The sequence below is a fragment of the Vicugna pacos genome, chromosome 7, assembly GCF_048564905.1.
Source record: "Vicugna pacos chromosome 7, VicPac4, whole genome shotgun sequence".
Classification (NCBI taxonomy): Eukaryota; Metazoa; Chordata; class Mammalia; order Artiodactyla; family Camelidae; genus Vicugna; species Vicugna pacos.
This window is the reverse complement of record NC_132993.1, coordinates 63,252,871-63,271,357: the sequence shown is the minus strand read 5'-3', so window position 1 is coordinate 63,271,357 and position 18,487 is coordinate 63,252,871. Positions and strand designations below refer to the sequence as shown.

Here is an 18,487-nt window from a genome sequence, read left to right as displayed (position 1 = left end):
TGAGTGGGCCAAGCCAAGGTGAGTAGAGCCACCTACCCAACCCATAGCTGACCAGACTCATGAGTAGACCCAACTGAGACCAGAAGAACTACCACACTGATCCATAAATCCCCCAGGAGTTACACATAGCAATCAAGCTGAAGGTGCAGTCTTACAGACAAATCCATGATGGCAGGAGGTGGGGGAAAGGAGAACTACAACTTAGTGCTAACATGGGGACTCAGCAGCAGTAATCCCTAGAGCGAAACTGGTGAGTAGATGAAAGGGAGTAATTCAGGTAACAATTTAGGATCCTGAATCTGGGCAGAGGAAGATAATGAATTTGATTTGGGGGTTTGTTTTTGATGGGCATGTTCGACAGCAGTTAGAAATGTAGACCTGGAGCTTGGGAAACAGTTGGAAGTAAATAAGCTTGCCAAGAGGGTAGAAGAGGAAAAGAAAGCTGAGCCTTGGGTAATGGCCAAATTAAAGAATATAAAATAGATAGGTCAGTTTAAAAAAAGAAGAAAAAGGAAAAAGGAAAAAGGAAACAAAAGAAGATCCAGGACAAAGCAGTGTCAGAGAAGACACCAGAGCAGAGAATTTCAAGAAGAGGCAAGGAGATGGGGCTTAAACAATGTCAAAAGCTGTAGTAACACAAAGGAAAATAAGAAATGAAAAATCCTATCTGGATATGAGTAAACGAGAATGAACAAATATATTAAGACTGACTCACAGTGAAAAATATAGAAAAATAAAGGCTTTAATTTCCAATTTTTAAACATTTAAGGAGGTTTGCGAAAGGTCACACAGGCCCAGGGTCAATACACTGAAGTAGATGGGAAAGAAGGTGACCAGGAATTTAGCTAGCCAATGTAGGGGCCTCAAGAAGAAAGGCATTTAGCAGGAAAAACTAACCACTATTTTTCAGAAATTCCTGATATTGCTTATACAAACCACAACACTCCTTGAAGTATGAAAATATTTGGAATATTCTTCACTTTGCAGATTTGGAAACAGCACCCTAGAGAGGATTCAGTTAGAAGGAAAAGGAGCCAAAAGGGGGGATGGGGGGAGGGGGGATTGCTTAAGTAGCCAAGTGTGATCTTTCTTTGATGGCACTCACTGGGCATTCTCTGAATTTACAATCAGGGGCTTCTAATTGATAAAGCTTTGATAGCACAAAAGGTCACCATGGATTACTCAGTCCTGCTTTGCAACATACTGTGCTCCTCTCAAACATTAGCAATTAACTGCAATAAATGATGGCATGAGTCACCCCTTTCAAACACAGGATAGCATCCTGAAGCTCCTTACCTGCAGTAAACAGCAGTAGGAATTGGCCTTTGTTGTAAACACTTTCCATAACACAATTAAATTCATCTCTGAATCTTTTCTGATATTTTTTCCCAATAACACATATTTTATATAGGATCTAAATCTATTCCCCCACATGATAAGAAACCATATTTTTAAGTAAAATCTCTGTATCATAAGTGATGTAAATATGAACATTCCACTTTTTAAAATCTCTTTAATTATTCCTTCTTATAACCAAGAACCCTTTACTGTCCTCATGATTTAGTATTTTAATTCAGTCCAACTGGCAAGAAGGGATTAGGTATCATTCTGTTGTAACATGTCTCAGTCCCATTCCAATTTTGTTCTCAATAAATATGTTACAGTTCTTCCATTGGCAGTCAAGGAAACTTCATACAAAAGCAGCATTTACTTGCAGTTTCAACAGAGCCAAGCAATACATATGCTATTTGACAGTTTAGAGTATCTGTTTTCCAGCATTCATCTGGAGCTGTTATTGCAACCACTAAAATTACTTTTTTATAGTTTTTAAAGGCCCAAGATATATTAATTTGTCCTGATGGATGGTATAATGTGTTAATGTAGAAGAAAAACAAGTGTTACATAAAACATGACTAAACTGTCAACTACCCCCTCTTTATCTTTCTTTTGACTCTATGTATTTAATTCATTCTTCACTGAAGATGGCAACCAGTAAAAAGTAAAAATCCCATTTTGATTTACTTTTTTACTGGGTGATATTCACATTCCTTATCACCAGGAGCAATGCCATTTTTTATTCAAATTAAGACTGAAACTTTTACTTTCACACAAAAGTAAACACAGATGGGCTGATAATGGTAGAAAACTTTGCACAAACTGCCTCATTTAGAGCAGGCCCATTTAAGGCCACATTTCATTATATATGGCCTGTCTTAAATCAGGCAGGCTCTCTTATAAGGAGTCAATCTCTATCTTTATTTAAAATCAGAGTGTGTGGCTTATCTGTCACTATAAAAGACTTTGCCTTCTTTGTAGAGGGGCAGACATTAAAGCTGTGAAGCAGGGTGGGCCTCTTTAACCTAGCCAGGCCAATCCAATTTACAAACAGATTGTATCCAAAGGTTCTTTTGTCAGTCTATTGTGGGATTTTTAAAAGTATTTTACCATAGAAACAATGTTATACTCCACGCTCTTAGGAAACCCCTTAATAGCCTGTTTAACCCCATATAGTTGTGCTGATAGTTTAATAGAACCAAAATGCACCTGTGCTAAATACTATAGAACTATGCACCATGTTTCTATGAGAAAATTCATTGAGAGTTCCAAGTTTTTATGCCTGTGACATGGCTTCCCAGTAACACCCTCTTCACTAGAGCTTGCAGACCTCCCTCCCTATTGGGCAACAGGAGGTGGACATCCTAGACCCAAATACAAGCCACCAACGTTGGCCACTATTATTTGGAGCCAGCACAGTAGAGCACATCCCGTAGGTGAAGACAGAGACTGGAGGCAAGGACTGAAAGTGTGGGATAGAGTCTAATAGGTTAAGGACAGACCAGTCTCTCACCAGCATACACCTCAGGCCACATCCCTGGTCTAAACTAGGCACCATCATTCTTTTATTTCTTCCTGAGGATTATTCTGTTTGATTCACCTGCACCTGCTCTTACCTGTTGCTTCTACCAAGGTTTCTCTCTTCTACCTAGTCTACTGCACCATAAAATAGTAGTCTTGGCTTTTCTCCTTTGTTTCTGCATGTCCTTTTGAAGTTTCCCAAAGATTGTTATAGCTGCTAACAAAGGAAGTGCAAGAATAAAAGAGCTCTCTTAAATTTGCTTTCTTCATTGTTTTTTTTTCTTTAAATTAGACTAAGTTGAGAAAAACAAAGGTACACCTGGATGATAACAACAGGTTTTGAGGGACCAAACAAGGTATGAATTTGTTCTACAACATTCAAGAGCAAGACAAAGCACACTGCAGGGGAGGTATAGCTCAGTGGTAAAGCACATGCTTAGCATGTATGAGGTCCTGGATTCAATCCCCAGTACCTCCATTAAGGAAAAAAAAAAAAGGAAAACATACACACAAAAAAATTAACAGAGTACATTAAATGGATATATACTACGTAGAAAAAAAAATCTGGCTCAGCCACCACCAGTCAGAGGTATCAAGATATTACAACTCACATTTGGGAGACTGCATTCTCCCCTTCAGCTCACCCAGTGGTGCCAGTGGTGCCCTGAGAATAGGGTAAATCTCTTCTGACCTTCAGATCATCATGCTCACACATGAGATGTTCATTGCTTAAGCCCACCAGTCCATTAAACGACAGGCCACACCATACTTCTGTGCCAGGGATCCATTAAGTCAGCTTCTAAGACAATCATAAATGCTCACTGTCCATGGCATCAACATGCCCCACCTCAACTCCATAACAGAAGATCTCACTCCAAGGGTAAAGGGTATAGGTTCCAACTACTCACAAAGCTGTCACCTACATTGGCACCCCACCCCAGTCTCTGAAAGGTAACCCCACTCTTGTCAGTCCTGCATCCTCTGCCCTCCTCAATGAACCCATTCCCCCCAACCTTCATGTTCCCACTGCTATTCTTCCCCTACATCTGTATTCCCCAAACAAAAACTTGGGTGGTGGGGTTTTATTCCAGGTGCCAAGAAACTCCCATTTTCATCCAGGCTCTTTTTTTAGGCTTCTATGTAAGGGCTGTTTACAATACCCTAAAGCTAGAAAACCCAGAATTAGAACATAACAGCTACTGGGGACTGTGGAAAAAATTTTTAATTAAGTCAATAAATTATCCTGCCAAATATATTTCAAAGGAACTCTCAGACTCAGGCTTTTTTGTTGTTGTTATTGTTTTTTCACAACATGTTTGCTGTAATGTAAACCAAGCCAGAGACATAAATGATACAGTGAAAAGGCCTAATATCCATATAATTGGAGTTTCAGAGGGAGAAGAGTGATTGAATAGAGCAGAAAGAAAATCTGAAGAGAGAATGATTATTTTCCAAGACTGAAAAAAATACATCAAGATATAGAATTAAGAATCCCTATAAACTCCAAGTAGGATAAAGAAAAACATGACCACACTTAGGCACAGCAACCAAAAATCATTAATTTTCTAGGTGTGATGGTTTCATGATTAGATATAGATAAAATTAATAATATAAGTTTTAGCAGTCCTTACATTTTGGACATATGTACTCAGATTTATGGTTGAAATTATATGATATCAAAATAATCAAGGGATGCAGAAGTAGGTAGGGATTAAACAGGAATAAACTGCTAATCTTATCATGAGTTATTAATTGTTGAAGTTGAGTGATGGGTAAATTAATATAGAAACGGAAGTGAAGGAGAAAGCCACCTGACCTTGTTTCTGTTTTCACTGTAGTAAAATAAAACATTATTTACCACCTTAACTATTTTTAAGTGTATAGTTCAGTAGTGCTAGGTATATTCACATCGTTGTACAACATAACATTCTCCTTCCCCCAAGTCCCTGGAAACTACCATTCCACTTTGTGTTTCTATAAATTTGACTACTCTATATATCTCATGTAAGTGGAATCATGCAATATTTGTCTTTTTGTGACTGTATTATTTCACTTATCATAATGTTCTCAAGGTTCATCCATGTTGTAGCAAGACAGGATTTCCTTCCTTTTAAAGTTGAATAATATTCCATTGTATATGTATGCCACATTTTGCTTATCCATTCCTTTGTCAATGGACATCTGGGTTGCTTCCACCTGTTGGCTACTATGAATAATGCCATTATGATTGATTATAGGTGTGCCAATTTCTCTTCAAGGTCCTGCTTTCAATTTTTTTGGATGTATATCCAGAAGTAGAATTGCTGGATCATATGATAATTCTATTTTTATTTTTTCAGGAATTACCATACTCTTTTCCATAGCAGATGCATCATTCTACATTCCCATCAAGGGATCCAATTTCTCCATATCCTTATCAACACATGATTTTCTGGGTTTTGATAGTAGCCATCCTAATGGGTGAGATGATACCTCACTGTGGTTTTGATTTGCATTTCACTAATGATTAGTAAAGCCATCTGGTTTTCTAGATAGACCCAAAGGGCTTATGGGAGTTTCTCAGCTAAATGAATCCAGAAGCATGAGGGACATGGTTGAAGTCAATATTATAGTTTGCCTCATCTGCTGCTTAGAATCCTACTGATACATATGTGCTTCATATGTACACGAAACAAAGTGAATGGATTTGGATCTAATCTTGTTCAGATTAATCAGAGTGGCTAACAGAGTAGCTTATTCTTGGGGGAAATCACTATAAGCCAAGGTGGTATACGAACAAGGGATGGATATTGGTGGGAAATAATTTTCCATGGGTCCCTTACATTTCTGCACATCTTGCAAGATAAGGCACTAACTTCCTTTATTCTGGACTATCTTTCCAAGGATGTCTGTATCCTGAACAGCTTTGGAAAGATCTTGTAACAGATCTTGGAAAATAGAGACAGTATCTTCTTCTGAAGCTTCAAAAGAGAATCGAGCTTCTTGGCCATTATAAAAGTTTCAGGTTTCCTATGCTCAGAGTTTCTTCCCTGTAATGCAACTCATGCTGTTTGCAGATGTCAACTGGCCCTCTTCACATTGCCCTGGGAGAAGTGGGGCTCAGGAAAGTGCCACAAATGTTAATTCTTGAGACTGTTGTTATTGCTGTGAGTAATAAACAGTACTTTGTCTCTGACCCAGGAATCTCAAGTCTTCTTCCAGCATCCACAAAACTGTGGCAGGCTACCTTTGCCATTCAAAATCTCAGCTCCTTTACCATTTCTGATAAATATGTAGAAAATAAAAGTAATAAAAATAATATATACCAGAACCTAAGAGATGCAGATAAAGTGGTACTCAGAAAAATATACATAGTCTTAGAAACTTAAATGAGTGATCAAAAAGAATGAAACTGAATGAATTAAACATTCAGATCAAGATCTTAGAAAAGGACAACAAAATAAACCTAAGGAAAGCAAAAGGAAATAACAGCAGGAAAAAATTAAATGAGAAGCAAATGAAAAAAGGTAAATGTCAGTTCTTAAGATAAGAAAATAGATAAATATTCATGATTTTAACTAAGAAAAAATGGAGAAAAATATATTTTAAAGAAGTAAAACTTAGAAATAATCATAGAATTAGAGGATATTAAAAGAACAGACTCCTTTGCTCAAATTCATGAAAATAAATCTGAAAATGCATGATTCTTTAAAAAAACATAGCATTATCAAATTGACTTCAGTAAAGACAGAAAATCTAAACAGACTATTACCATTTTCTAAGATTTGCTTCAAAATAATACAGAAATGCTGTATAAACTATCTCAGGCAATAGAACAATAATGAAAATCATCCATACATTTTCTTCTTTTTGTTTTAATATATCCAGCAAAACACTGATACCAAAACCCAAAAACATATCTCACAGAAGAAAACAACAGATCAAGTTAATTATAAATATCTACTCATAAATCATAATTAAATCATTATTAAATGGAATTTAGTAGTACTTAAAAAAATAATACACTTCAGTTGGCTAAATTCATGTCAGGGATGGTAGGATACTCCTTACTAGCACATGTATTAATATAATCCATCACATTAATAAGCTGAAAAGAAAAATCATAATCATCTCCATAGATAAATAGTAGCATTTGATCAAATTCACATCTAACTTCATTTTAATTAAAGAATTCTTAATAAGAAAAGAGTCTTGCTTCACGCAATTTTATAGCATACATCATGCTTAATTGAAAAACACCAGGCACATTTCTACTGAAGTTAAGAAAAAGAATGTCTATTATTAGCATGGTTATTTAACATTTTTATGGAAGTATCAGCTGACATAATCACAGAAAGGAATGGTTAAAAAAAATTTTAAGATAAAAATAAATGAATAAATAAGTAGCCTTCCTGTATACAAACAAGTCAGTTACAAAATAAATGGAAATAAAAGATTCCATTTACAATAGCAACATTAAATGCCTAGTAATAAATTTAGCAAGAACTGTACCAAAGCTATATTTAAACAAACCCTTAAAATGCTACAAATCACACAGATGCAAAAGGAGGGCTTAAAGAAGTGGAAATAATGTGATATGACAGACACAGTAAAGAAATGAAACAAATATATTTCTCAGTGGAGTAAGAATTATTCAATAAATGGTATTGAGATGGATCAAATTGTAATCTTTTAAATCATAAAACTACTAGAAGAAAATATGGGAAATTATTTTATAATATTGGAATGGGAAAGGCTTTCTTAACCATGAAATAAAAAATAAACCTAAGTTCATGCAAATCAAAATATTCTATATGGCCAAAAAGAAAAGTTTAAAAGTCAAAATTGGTTGGGGGGGAAATTATAGCATTATTATAGCCTAAAAGCTAACTTCCTTAATATACGAATAAGTTCTACAAAAAGACAAACAGTTCAACTGGGGAGATAAATGGTCAACAGACATATGACCCAGGAATCCCACTCCTGGGCATATATCCAGAAGGAACCCTACTTCAGGATGACACCTGCACCCCAATGTTCATAGCAGCACTATTTACAACAGCCAAGACATGAAAACAGCCTAAATGTCCATCAACAGATGACTAGATAAAGAAAATATGGTATATTTATACAATGGAATACTATTCAGCCATAAAAACTGACAACATAACGCCATTTGCCTCAACATGGATGCTCCTGGAGAATGTCATTCTAAGTGAAGTAAGCCAGAAAGAGAAAGAAAAATACCATATGAGATCACTCATATGTGGAATCTAAAAAAAAAAAATCATAAATACAAAACAGAAATAGACTCACAGACATAGAATACAAACTTGTGATTGCCAAGGGGGTGGGGGGTGGGAAAAGATAGACTGGGATTTCAAAACTGTAGAATAGATAAACAAGGTCATACTGCACAGCACAGGGAAATATATACAAGATCTTATGGTAGCTCACAGAGGAAAAAATGTGACAATGAATATATATATGTTCATGTATAACTGAAAAATTGTGCTCTACACTGGAATTTGACACAACATTGTAAAATGATTATAAATCAATAAAAATGTTAATAAGAAACAGACATAAAAAGACAATTTAAAGAAAAAGAAATACATGAGGCTTTAAATACATGAAAAGATGCTCAACCTCACTCATAGTGAAATAGAAACTGAAGTCAGGAGATACTAATTTTACGTATCAGATTGGCAATGGTCAAAAAAATTGAAAACCTACTGTTGGTGGAAGAGAAATAGGCATCCTCACACACTGTTGGTAGAAGTGTAATTGGTACAACATCAATGGAAGGCAGTCTGGCAATATCTATCAAAATTTTAAATGCATAAACCTCTTGATCCAACAATTCTATTTCTCAGAATATGTCCTACAGTTACTTTGCACATGTGAACAATGATATGGAAAGAAAGAAATTCCTGTAGAAATGTTTTTAATGGCAGTCGATTAAATGCCCATCAATTAAGATTAGTTAAATAAATACTGGTACACCCATCCAAGAGACTGCCATGCAGCTATTAATAAAGGAAGAAGCAGCTCCTTGTGTACTGATAAAGAATGATCTCTAACCTATAAAAAAAAAAGCAAAATAAAACAGTATTAATACGTGCTCATGGAATACAGCCCTGAAGGTACAAATGGATTCAGAATGCAAAGTGAGTTCAGGCAACAATATTTAAATTGATGTCCAAGGTCAATCAACAATCAGAGAATTTTGGCATTGTACCTTAGAACCTGGAAAAGAGGGGTAAGACACAAAAGAAGTAAAATCAAAGTCTAAAGAAAGATGAGCTATATGACATAAAGCTAGAGCCTATGGAGGGGGACAAATAGTGAAAAATTCCCTGTGGTAGGGAAATAACTGCTAGGTTTCAAACAAAAAGATCTTAAATAAAAATAAAAGCAAGAGTTCAATGGATGACTGTAAAGATCTGATCAACCAGGTTTTAGAATCATTGTTCCAGGTGGTTCCTATGCAGACTTTCAGATGTAAAATCCATATACGAAACTGGGCACAGAAATTTCAGAGGCTACCTCACTAATAGAATGCAAAAATCTCATGGCTACAAAGAACCTAAAAAAATAGGCTTGCTTATGTGGCCTGCAGATGGTTACCAGGCATCCCCAGGAGAATGTGATGCCCACATTCAAGCAACAGAGGCTTTATTAGCAGATCATACGTTCCCTGTTAGCAGATGATATGATCTTATATGCAAAAAATTCTAAAGACTTTCACCAAAAAACTGTTAGAACTAGTCAATGAATTTGGTAAAGCTATAAAATACAAAATCAATATACAAAAATCAGTTGCATTTCTATGCAGTATCAAAAAAATGTCTGAAAAAGAAATAAAGAAAACAATCTCATTCACGATAGTATCAAAAACAATAAAATACTCAGGAATAAATTTAACCAAGAGGTGAAAGATCTGTATAGTGAAAACTGTAAGACTTTAATGAAAGAAACTGAAGAAGACACAGATAAGTGGAAAGATATCCCTTGATCATGCATCAGAAGAATTAATGTTGTTAAAATGTCCATACTACCCAGAGTCATCTATGAATTAAATATGATCTCTATCAAAATTCCAATGGCAAAGAATCTGAAAAAGAACAGATACATATGTATAACTCAATCATTCTGCTGTACATCGGTAACTAACACCACATTGTAAATCAACCAAACTTCAATTTAAAAAAATCCCAATGGCATTTTTCACAGAAATGAAAAAAATCCTAAAATTCATATGGAGCCACAAAAGACCCCAACTAGCCAAAGCAATTCGAGAAATAAAGAAGATCTATATCACAAAGCTACAGTAATTAAAACAATGTTGTTCTGGCATAAAGAGACACATTGATCAATGGAACAGAATCAAGAGGCCAGAAGTAAACCCATACAAATACAGTCAGCTAATATTTGAAAAGGGAGCCACAACTACTCAATAGGGAAAGGAGAGTGTCTTCAATAAATGATGTTGGGAAATCTGGATAATTACATACAGAAGAATGAAACTGGATCCCTATATTACATGACTTACAAAAATTAACTAAAAATTAATAGAAGACTTAAATATAAGATCTGAATTTATAAAACTCCTAGAAGAGAACACAGGGAATAAAAGATGACATAGGGATAAGAGAAAAGGTCCTTGAGAGTGAAGAGGAAACCTACGGAATGGAGGGAAATATTTGTAAACCATCTATCTGATAAGGAGTTAATGTCCAAATATATAAGGAACTCATACAACTCAATAGTAATAATAATAACAATAACAACAATAACAACAACAATAATAATAATAATTCAATTAAAAATGGGCAAAGGACCTAAATAGACATACAATGTATTTTGGACATACTGAGTTAAATAAATATATTATGAAAATTAATTTCCCTTTTTACTTTCTTTTTCTAATGTGGTTATAAGAAAATTTTAAATATGTATTATGGATCTGGGCAAAGTAAACTGAAAACCTGGAAAAGATTCAACATTCTAGATGTCATTAAGGACCTTTATGATTCACGGGAAGAGGCCAAAATATCAACATTAACATAAGCTTGGAAGAAAATGAATCCAACCTTCATGGATGACTTTGAGGGGCTCAAGATTTCACTAGAGGAAGGAATGCAGATGTGATGCAATAGCAAAAGAACTAGAATTAAAAGTGGAGCCTAAAGATGTGACTGAATTACTGCAATCTCATGATAAAATTTTTAAGAATGAGGAATTGCTCCTTACGGATAAGCAAAGAAAGCAGCTTGTTGAGATGGAAACTCCCCCTTGTGAAATGCTGTGAAGGTTGCTGAAATGACAACAAAGGCTTTAGGCTATGGAACAAACTTAGTTGATAATGCAGCATCAGGGTTTGAGAGGACTGACTTCAATTTTGACAGAAGTTCCACTATGGGTAAAATGCTATCAAACAGCACTGCGTACTACAAATTATTCATGAATGGAAAAGTCAATTCATGGAGCAAACTTCATTGTCGTCATATTTTAAGAAATTTCCACAACCACCTCAACCTTCAGCAACCACCACCCTGATCAGTCAGCAGCCATTAACATCCAGGCGAGACTCTTTACCAGCCAAAAGGAGATGATGGCTAGCATTGTTTAGCAATATAGTATTTTTAATAAAGGAATGCACATTTTTTAGACATAATGCCACTGCACACTTGGTAGATATATGAACATAACTCTACAACTATAGTATAAACATAACATTCATATGCACTGGGAAACCAAGAAATCCATGTGACTGGCTTTACTGCAGTCATCTGGAATTGACTAAACCAGCAATAATCCCCAAGACATGCCTAGAACTAAATATTTTTTTTAAAGAACTGACTCTCTCTCAGGCAGACTCAAATCTTAAAATGTGACATATTAATCTTGCCTAACAAGCATTATCCATTTGTTTCTACAAAGAAGTTGTCCTTCCCCAGTCCCCTAAATGGGTGCTATATTTTACTTCTGGTGACACCACATTCTCCATGGCCACTGGCAACTGTTGCTGCTGTATCAGCTCTTGTCAGCCCAGGTAAAATCCTCATGACCAGTTGATGCCAATAAGCCTTTATTTCCTCTGCCCATCTCCCTCACATTCCTTATAAACTTGTTAGATTTCAAAGTACTACCTCAAAAAGTACTCCCATACAAGTCTGAAGACTTTAAGGAATTAATACTTCATGTTTTAAGTCATGACAATATAACTTACTCCCAATACTAGTACTGTATCCAGACAATAGAATATTATTTGGTAGTACAAAGGAGTGACATACTGATACATGCCACAAGAATGAACTTTAAAAACATTATGCTGATAAAGAAGTCAGTCACAAAAAAACCATATATTGTATGATTCCATTTATATGATATGTCCAGAATAGGTAAATTTATAGAGAGAAACTAGATCAATGGTTGCTTAGGGCCAAGGAAGTGGGAGGGGACAATGCACATTGACTGCTAATAGATGCAGGGTTTCTTTTAAAGGGTGCAAACACATTCTAAAGTTAGATTGTGGTGATTATTATATGGTGTTAGGAATATTTTTAATTGAACTCTGTACTTTAAATTGGTATATTATATGATATGTGAATAATACATTGATAAAGCTGTTTTTAAAAATGCTACTGTTAACTATTGATTACAGCTACCAGTGAATAGTTACTATGTGCAAGAAACTTAAGAGACCCTGTATCACCTGATTAGCAACTTTGTGAGGTCAGTTTTTAATCTTATAGACAAGGAAACAAGTTCAGTAAAATGAAAATATTTACACAAAGTTACAGAGCTAGTTAGGAATGGTGTCTAGATATATCACTTTGATGAAATGTCTCTATGAAGCCCTTGCTTGCCATTAAATAATTTATTGCAAATAATTATAGTAAGAGTATCACTGATACACAAATGGCCTTGAAAAAATAGGCATTTTGTTTCTATCAGTGGTGGGAATAAGTTTTTGGGGGGGAAATCAGTGATAAGAAATAAGGCTTAGGAAATTGTATCCATTGTCTTGTAGTAACCATTGTCTTGTAGAAATCAGAATATAACCTGTAAAAATACTGAATCATTATGCTGTACACCTGAAACTAACATAAAATTGTAAATCAACCATATTTCAACAGAAGAAAAAAAAGAAAGAAAGGAAGCTTAAAAGGTTAAGTGCCATTGTTAATTCAAAACCCATATTTAGAAAACAAATGCCTCTGGAAAACAAAAGTAATTAAGATCATATAATTTGTTCCTTCTCTTTCAGTTTATATCAGAGCTAGATTGTGAACGTCTTCAAGATACAGATAGCATGTTTCTCTTTTAAATTAATGACTTTAGAAATTCCTGGTTCTTTATAGTAGAAAAAACACCAACAAAACATAAATATACAGAAACTATCACTATTTCTTTAAACTACATTCATTAGGCAAAAATATTCCTTTATTTAGATTTTATTACTTACATTTAGTCTTTTTACCCATACATTTAGAGGGCTTTACAAACACTAATTTATTAGCCATTCCAGAAAGATGGGTGGATATATTCTGAGAGGAAGAAATACAGATATGATACTAAAAGGTACACTTGTTCACCTAAAATGCAAATAATCATCTATTTAGTTGCTACATGTCTATTTGTTGCTATAACAAATTATCACAAACTCAGTGGTTTAAAACAACGCAAGTTTATTATCTTCTGGTTCTGTAGGTCTGAAGTTTGACATGGGTCTCACTGGACTAAATTCAAGGTCTTGGCACGGCTGCATTCCTTTCTAACTAGGGGAGAATGCTTCCTTATCTTTTCCATTTTCTAGAGGCCACCTGCATTCCTTGGTTCATGTCCCCTTCCTCCTTCAAAGGAAAAGTGCATCGTCCTTCTTACATCGCGTAACTCTGACTTCTTCTTTCACTTCCCTCTTCCATTTTTAAGAACCTTTTTGATTACACTGGGCCCATCCAGATAATCCAGGATAGTCTCCCCAACTCAGGACCTTAAATTAAGGTCTTTAACTTAATCACATCTAAAAAGTCCTTCTGCAACGTAATGTAACATATCCATGGGTTCTGAAAATTAGGACTGTTATCTTTGGGTGAGCATTATCCTGACAAGCACCATTGCCCTTGTCCTCAAAGAAATCAGAAAATATTCACAGTGAATTGAGCCTAAACTGGGGAACGGGAAGCATACTGGTTTAAATGGAGTATGTAGAATTTGGGATGAAAAATTCTTCCTTTCTGTTTTCAGATATTTCCTGGCATTTTATTTTGAAGAGGAACTGTACTTAGATGCATGAAATAACAGGTGAAATAGGTTGCCATTCAAAACAATGAGAAGAAATAGAACTATCCAGATGAATCTGTCCATCTTTAAATCTAACAGAAATCAAAAAAGCTTATTTTATACTTTCTTTCTACACACTGTTCTGCCTTAGCAGTCAGCAATTACCATTCATACAACAGCCACAGCCTGCACCATAAAATTGGATGTTGTATTAATTCAAGCTACAGAAAAGGTAGCTGGGAAGATGATACTTGAGCATACTAAGCATGAGTTTTTACGAACCTTTAAAGTAAAACACCCAAAGGAACATTATACATGTAGTTAAGAAATCAAACCTCTCCTTTTTAATAGGTCCAGATTCAAAATGAAATTATATCACTACATTATAAGACTGACTTTTTCTTAATTCCCCAGAACAGCGTTCTAGTGATTATGTAACTTCTTCAATTTAGCATTATATCTTTTTTGACTCCAAGACAAAAGACTGACATTTGATGTACTCAAGTTATAGCCAGCATTTACCAATTCTTTGATTCGACTTTTTAAAGTACTTATGCTGGAATCCAAAATTCGAGGATTTTCAATTATTTGTGAAATGCTAATTTTTTCTTCCATGAGGCAGTCTATTTTATCACTAAACTTCTTCTCTCCCAAGAAAATCAAACCTGGATAATTTAAAACAAACTTCTGTACCTCTTCTGCAGTACATCCCAGAGAAAACAGCTTCTCTTTCACATTTGTGTAGTTTCTTCTGGCACAATCATTGGAAAGGTCTAGGATCTTAGCTCCTGGACCACATATCAGAACAAGCAGCTCCTCATTGTTCAAGTTGAAAGCTGACTGTAAAAACTCAATGTTAGCTTTTACCCGTTTGGTGCTCTGAATTAAGATGAAAGGGTTTTTCAAAATTATCTTCCTGACAAAATCTGTGGGATCATTGTGACCCAAAGATAAACAGACTTCTTGCAAAAACTGAACCATCTGTTTATTCAGATCAAGACTATTGGAGAACGTACGCGGGGCATTGGTCAACAATCGACCAAGGCATTTACGGGTCAATCCAACCGAGTAGAGGAACTTTATATTATTCTCTAAGTTTAGGTTGTTACTGGACCGAAAAAAGGATTCAGGGGAACGCTCCAAAATATTTACAATTTCAAGGTCTGATGTCATAATTCTTCTCCACAGATTCCACCGATATGAAAGACTTTCAGGTGTGCGTGTCATGGCTCGTGGGTATCTTGATATGATGCTAGCAATCACTTCTTTGCTAGCTCCTTTAGACAGAAGAAATGTCTTCAGGCCCTGTTCATTGGTACCCATCCTATTAAAAACTCCAGGCTGCCTTTTCTTTGCCATGTCAACATCGACTCCCATAGTAAGTAAGTTATTCAGCAGTTCTTCATTTGCCAAAGACTCACTGTATGCATTACCATGCTTCACACCAAAAAGCCTAAATGAAACTGATTTAAGAAGGATCTCTGCTGAAAAGTGGATCATCCAACATCTTGAACCAAAGAGAAAGTTACTTCTCATACACAAGAGGTTTCTTGGTGCCATAATGGTCAGGTAGCCCAAACTTTTCGGAATGCTGTGTAAAACAACATATATAATATTATACAAACACACATGTTAAACAGATAAAAGACTATATTAGGACCCTATAAGGATCATGGTCACTTCTATAAGAAAATACCTAGATATCCAGCTTTTCTTGTGCTCCTGGTGCCATGGTAACAATTCAGCAACTTTTACATTGACCAGCTTTCAAGATCCATATAAAAAAAAGCTCCTCTGTGTCTGTCCTTTTAATTACTTCAATTTAACAAGAATTTGGATCATGCCTATAAGGCTGGAACATTTCTGTAACTCAGATAACCTACAGATCCTCAAAGAATTAGGAAAAGATTCCAAAATAATAGATTCAAATAACATTCAAACAAAATGCAGGACACTCACAAAGTAAACATCAAACAACAGCAAAAGCACATTTCAGATTGCCCCATATTCTGTGTTCATTATTCTTCACGTCTCTACAACACCACTTACTACTCTGTAACTGCACACTCTTCCCAAAATGCATGAATTTAAAAACTTAAAAATAATGTGTATGCACATTTGACTGTCTTTTATGCTTGGATTACCACATTCTGTTGATTCTTATTTTGTAGTTGGCTTTATTCCTTTGATAACTATGTAAGTTTAAAAAGCTAAAGACCTAATCTGTTCCAGAAACAATAATTAATAATATATGTAAACTAAAAAAAGGTGCAGTATACTGTATATATGTATTTACATGTAATATGTGTATGTGCAGTCAAACTGTAATAATTCTACCTAATAAAACTGAAAAAGGAAAAGAAAAAGAAAGAAAGAAAGAAAGAAAGAAAGAAAGAAAGAAAGAAAGAAAGAAAGAAAATAAATAGTAAGATTCTCCTACCTAAAGAATGAAGTCTACCTTGCACAGCTCAACCTGTTCTCTCTTCCAGCTGCTCAAGGGTGACCTCTACTGGATAATGGGACAGAACACTGACAGCTGTAGATAAGGCCAGTGCTTTCCGAAGAGGGGTACAAGATGATCCAATGGGATGCACGAAGAAAACAGTAAAACTGCAACTTACATTTGTCTTGACCTTTTAAAATTTCTATTTTTATATGCTTTAGAATGCATATAATATAATAGTACTATAAAACATGTATGTAACTAATCAGTACATAAATATACATATATTGGAGGTACATGTACAAATCTTTTTTTATTGTGTGTAAATGATCAAAAAAGTCTGCAGGTCACTACTCTAGGCAATGCACTCTACTCCTGATAAACAGGGCTTAACAAGCCACAGAGAGTTAAAAAAATTTACTAGTGACAAACTAAAGTAAGTAAAAACATGCCAAATTTCTCAACAAAAGAGTAATAAATTAAGGTTTCTTCTGAATCTGTCATAGGTGGATTTTATGTCTTTGGTTATAATTCATTCTTCAGGGAAAGATCTTTCACTCAAATTAACATGTCCAAACCCAAACAGTATCTTTCTCAGCCCTCAAACAAACTAGCTCTCCTCTGATTAATGAAGTCAGTATTATGCTAATAGTCATTCATGATAAAAAAAAGTCTGGAAGTAAGCTTTGCTTTTTTTCTCTTCGTCAACCTCACAGTCATCAAATCATTTATATTCAGCTGGCAGTATCTCTGAAATCCAACCACTCCACTCTTTGCTATTCTCTCACTCGGTCTATAACAGCTGCCTAACTTGCTTCTCTAATATCAGTCACTAAAACTGCCACCATAGTACATTTGTAAAACAAAGATGTGATTATGCCCCTCATTCCCTGATTAAAAATCTTTGTAGCTCTCCCCTACAAGGTAAAATCTTCAGACTGACCTTTCTAGCTGTCTCTTCTGTTCTACAACCTCACAACCAAGTACCACTGCTTCTCAAATCTCTAAGCCTAAATACCCTTGACCATTCTTGTTTCCCTGCCTTTGCTTAAGTTGTTCTGTCATTCAGAAAGGCCATCCTTCCGATGTCCATCCATAGTACAACATCCCATTCAAATAGCATTTTCCCACAAATCTTCGACTTAACGTTAAAGTGAATCATTTGTCTCATAGTAATTTGTTATTAATGAATGTAAAACTAAGTATTCTACTCATGTAGGGAAAAAAAAGAGTTGAACTGGACTTAGAACTGGCAACAAAAACTTGCTTTTGATTGCAATAATGTAATTGCAATAAATTGACCCAAGAAAATAGTGTGAGCAGTCTCAGCTAAGCCTAAGAACAATGGTAACTAATATCAACAGTTGAACATATGAGAAAATAGGGGAAATTCTCAAATATCACTGTTGTAAGGGAATTTGGCACCATCCATCATACCTTTTAATCCAGCATTTCTACTACTTGGAGATTATTCAAAGAAAACAAAGGGTAAGAATGCACATTTGTTATTAAAAAAAAAAGATGACCATTATAATATTATTTGCCATAGCAAAAACAAAAAACAAACAAAAAAAACCACCAAATGGCCACCAATAGCAGAATGATTAATAAATTGTCATATATGTATACAGTATAATACTATATAGCCTGCTTTAAAAAATGAGGCAGATCTAACACAATAGACAGATGTCCAAGATATTCTAAGTGGCAAACTGCTTAACAGTATGGCTAGGATAATATCACTTACATAAAAAGGGAGGAGGGGACATACATAGTTGGTGTGAACATAAATTGGTGTACCCACTGTATAAAACAGTATGGAAACTGTAACTCAAAAAAAAAAAGTTAAAAAAAAACACAGTATGGAGGGGTCTCAGACACTAAAAACAGAACTACCATATGACCCAGCAATTTCAC

At 35.1% G+C, this 18,487-nt stretch overlaps 1 protein-coding gene across 6 annotated transcripts in view; it reads right to left on the bottom strand.

Moving 5' to 3' along the window:
* The window catches only part of MTERF1 (mitochondrial transcription termination factor 1), a 415,935-nt gene that overhangs the window by 395,747 nt on the left and 1,701 nt on the right, over nt 1–18,487 (bottom strand). For 2 of the 6 annotated variants that reach the window (XM_006207662.4, XM_072965037.1), the window contains exon 3: nt 13,516–15,718. The exons of the other annotated variants lie outside the window; for them this stretch is intronic. In XM_006207662.4, the coding sequence (XP_006207724.1) occupies nt 14,551–15,718 (1,168 nt within the window). In that variant the 3' untranslated portion in view covers nt 13,516–14,550. Of the gene's footprint in view, nt 1–13,515; nt 15,719–18,487 lie in introns of those variants that run through there. 6 annotated transcript variants of the gene reach the window in all.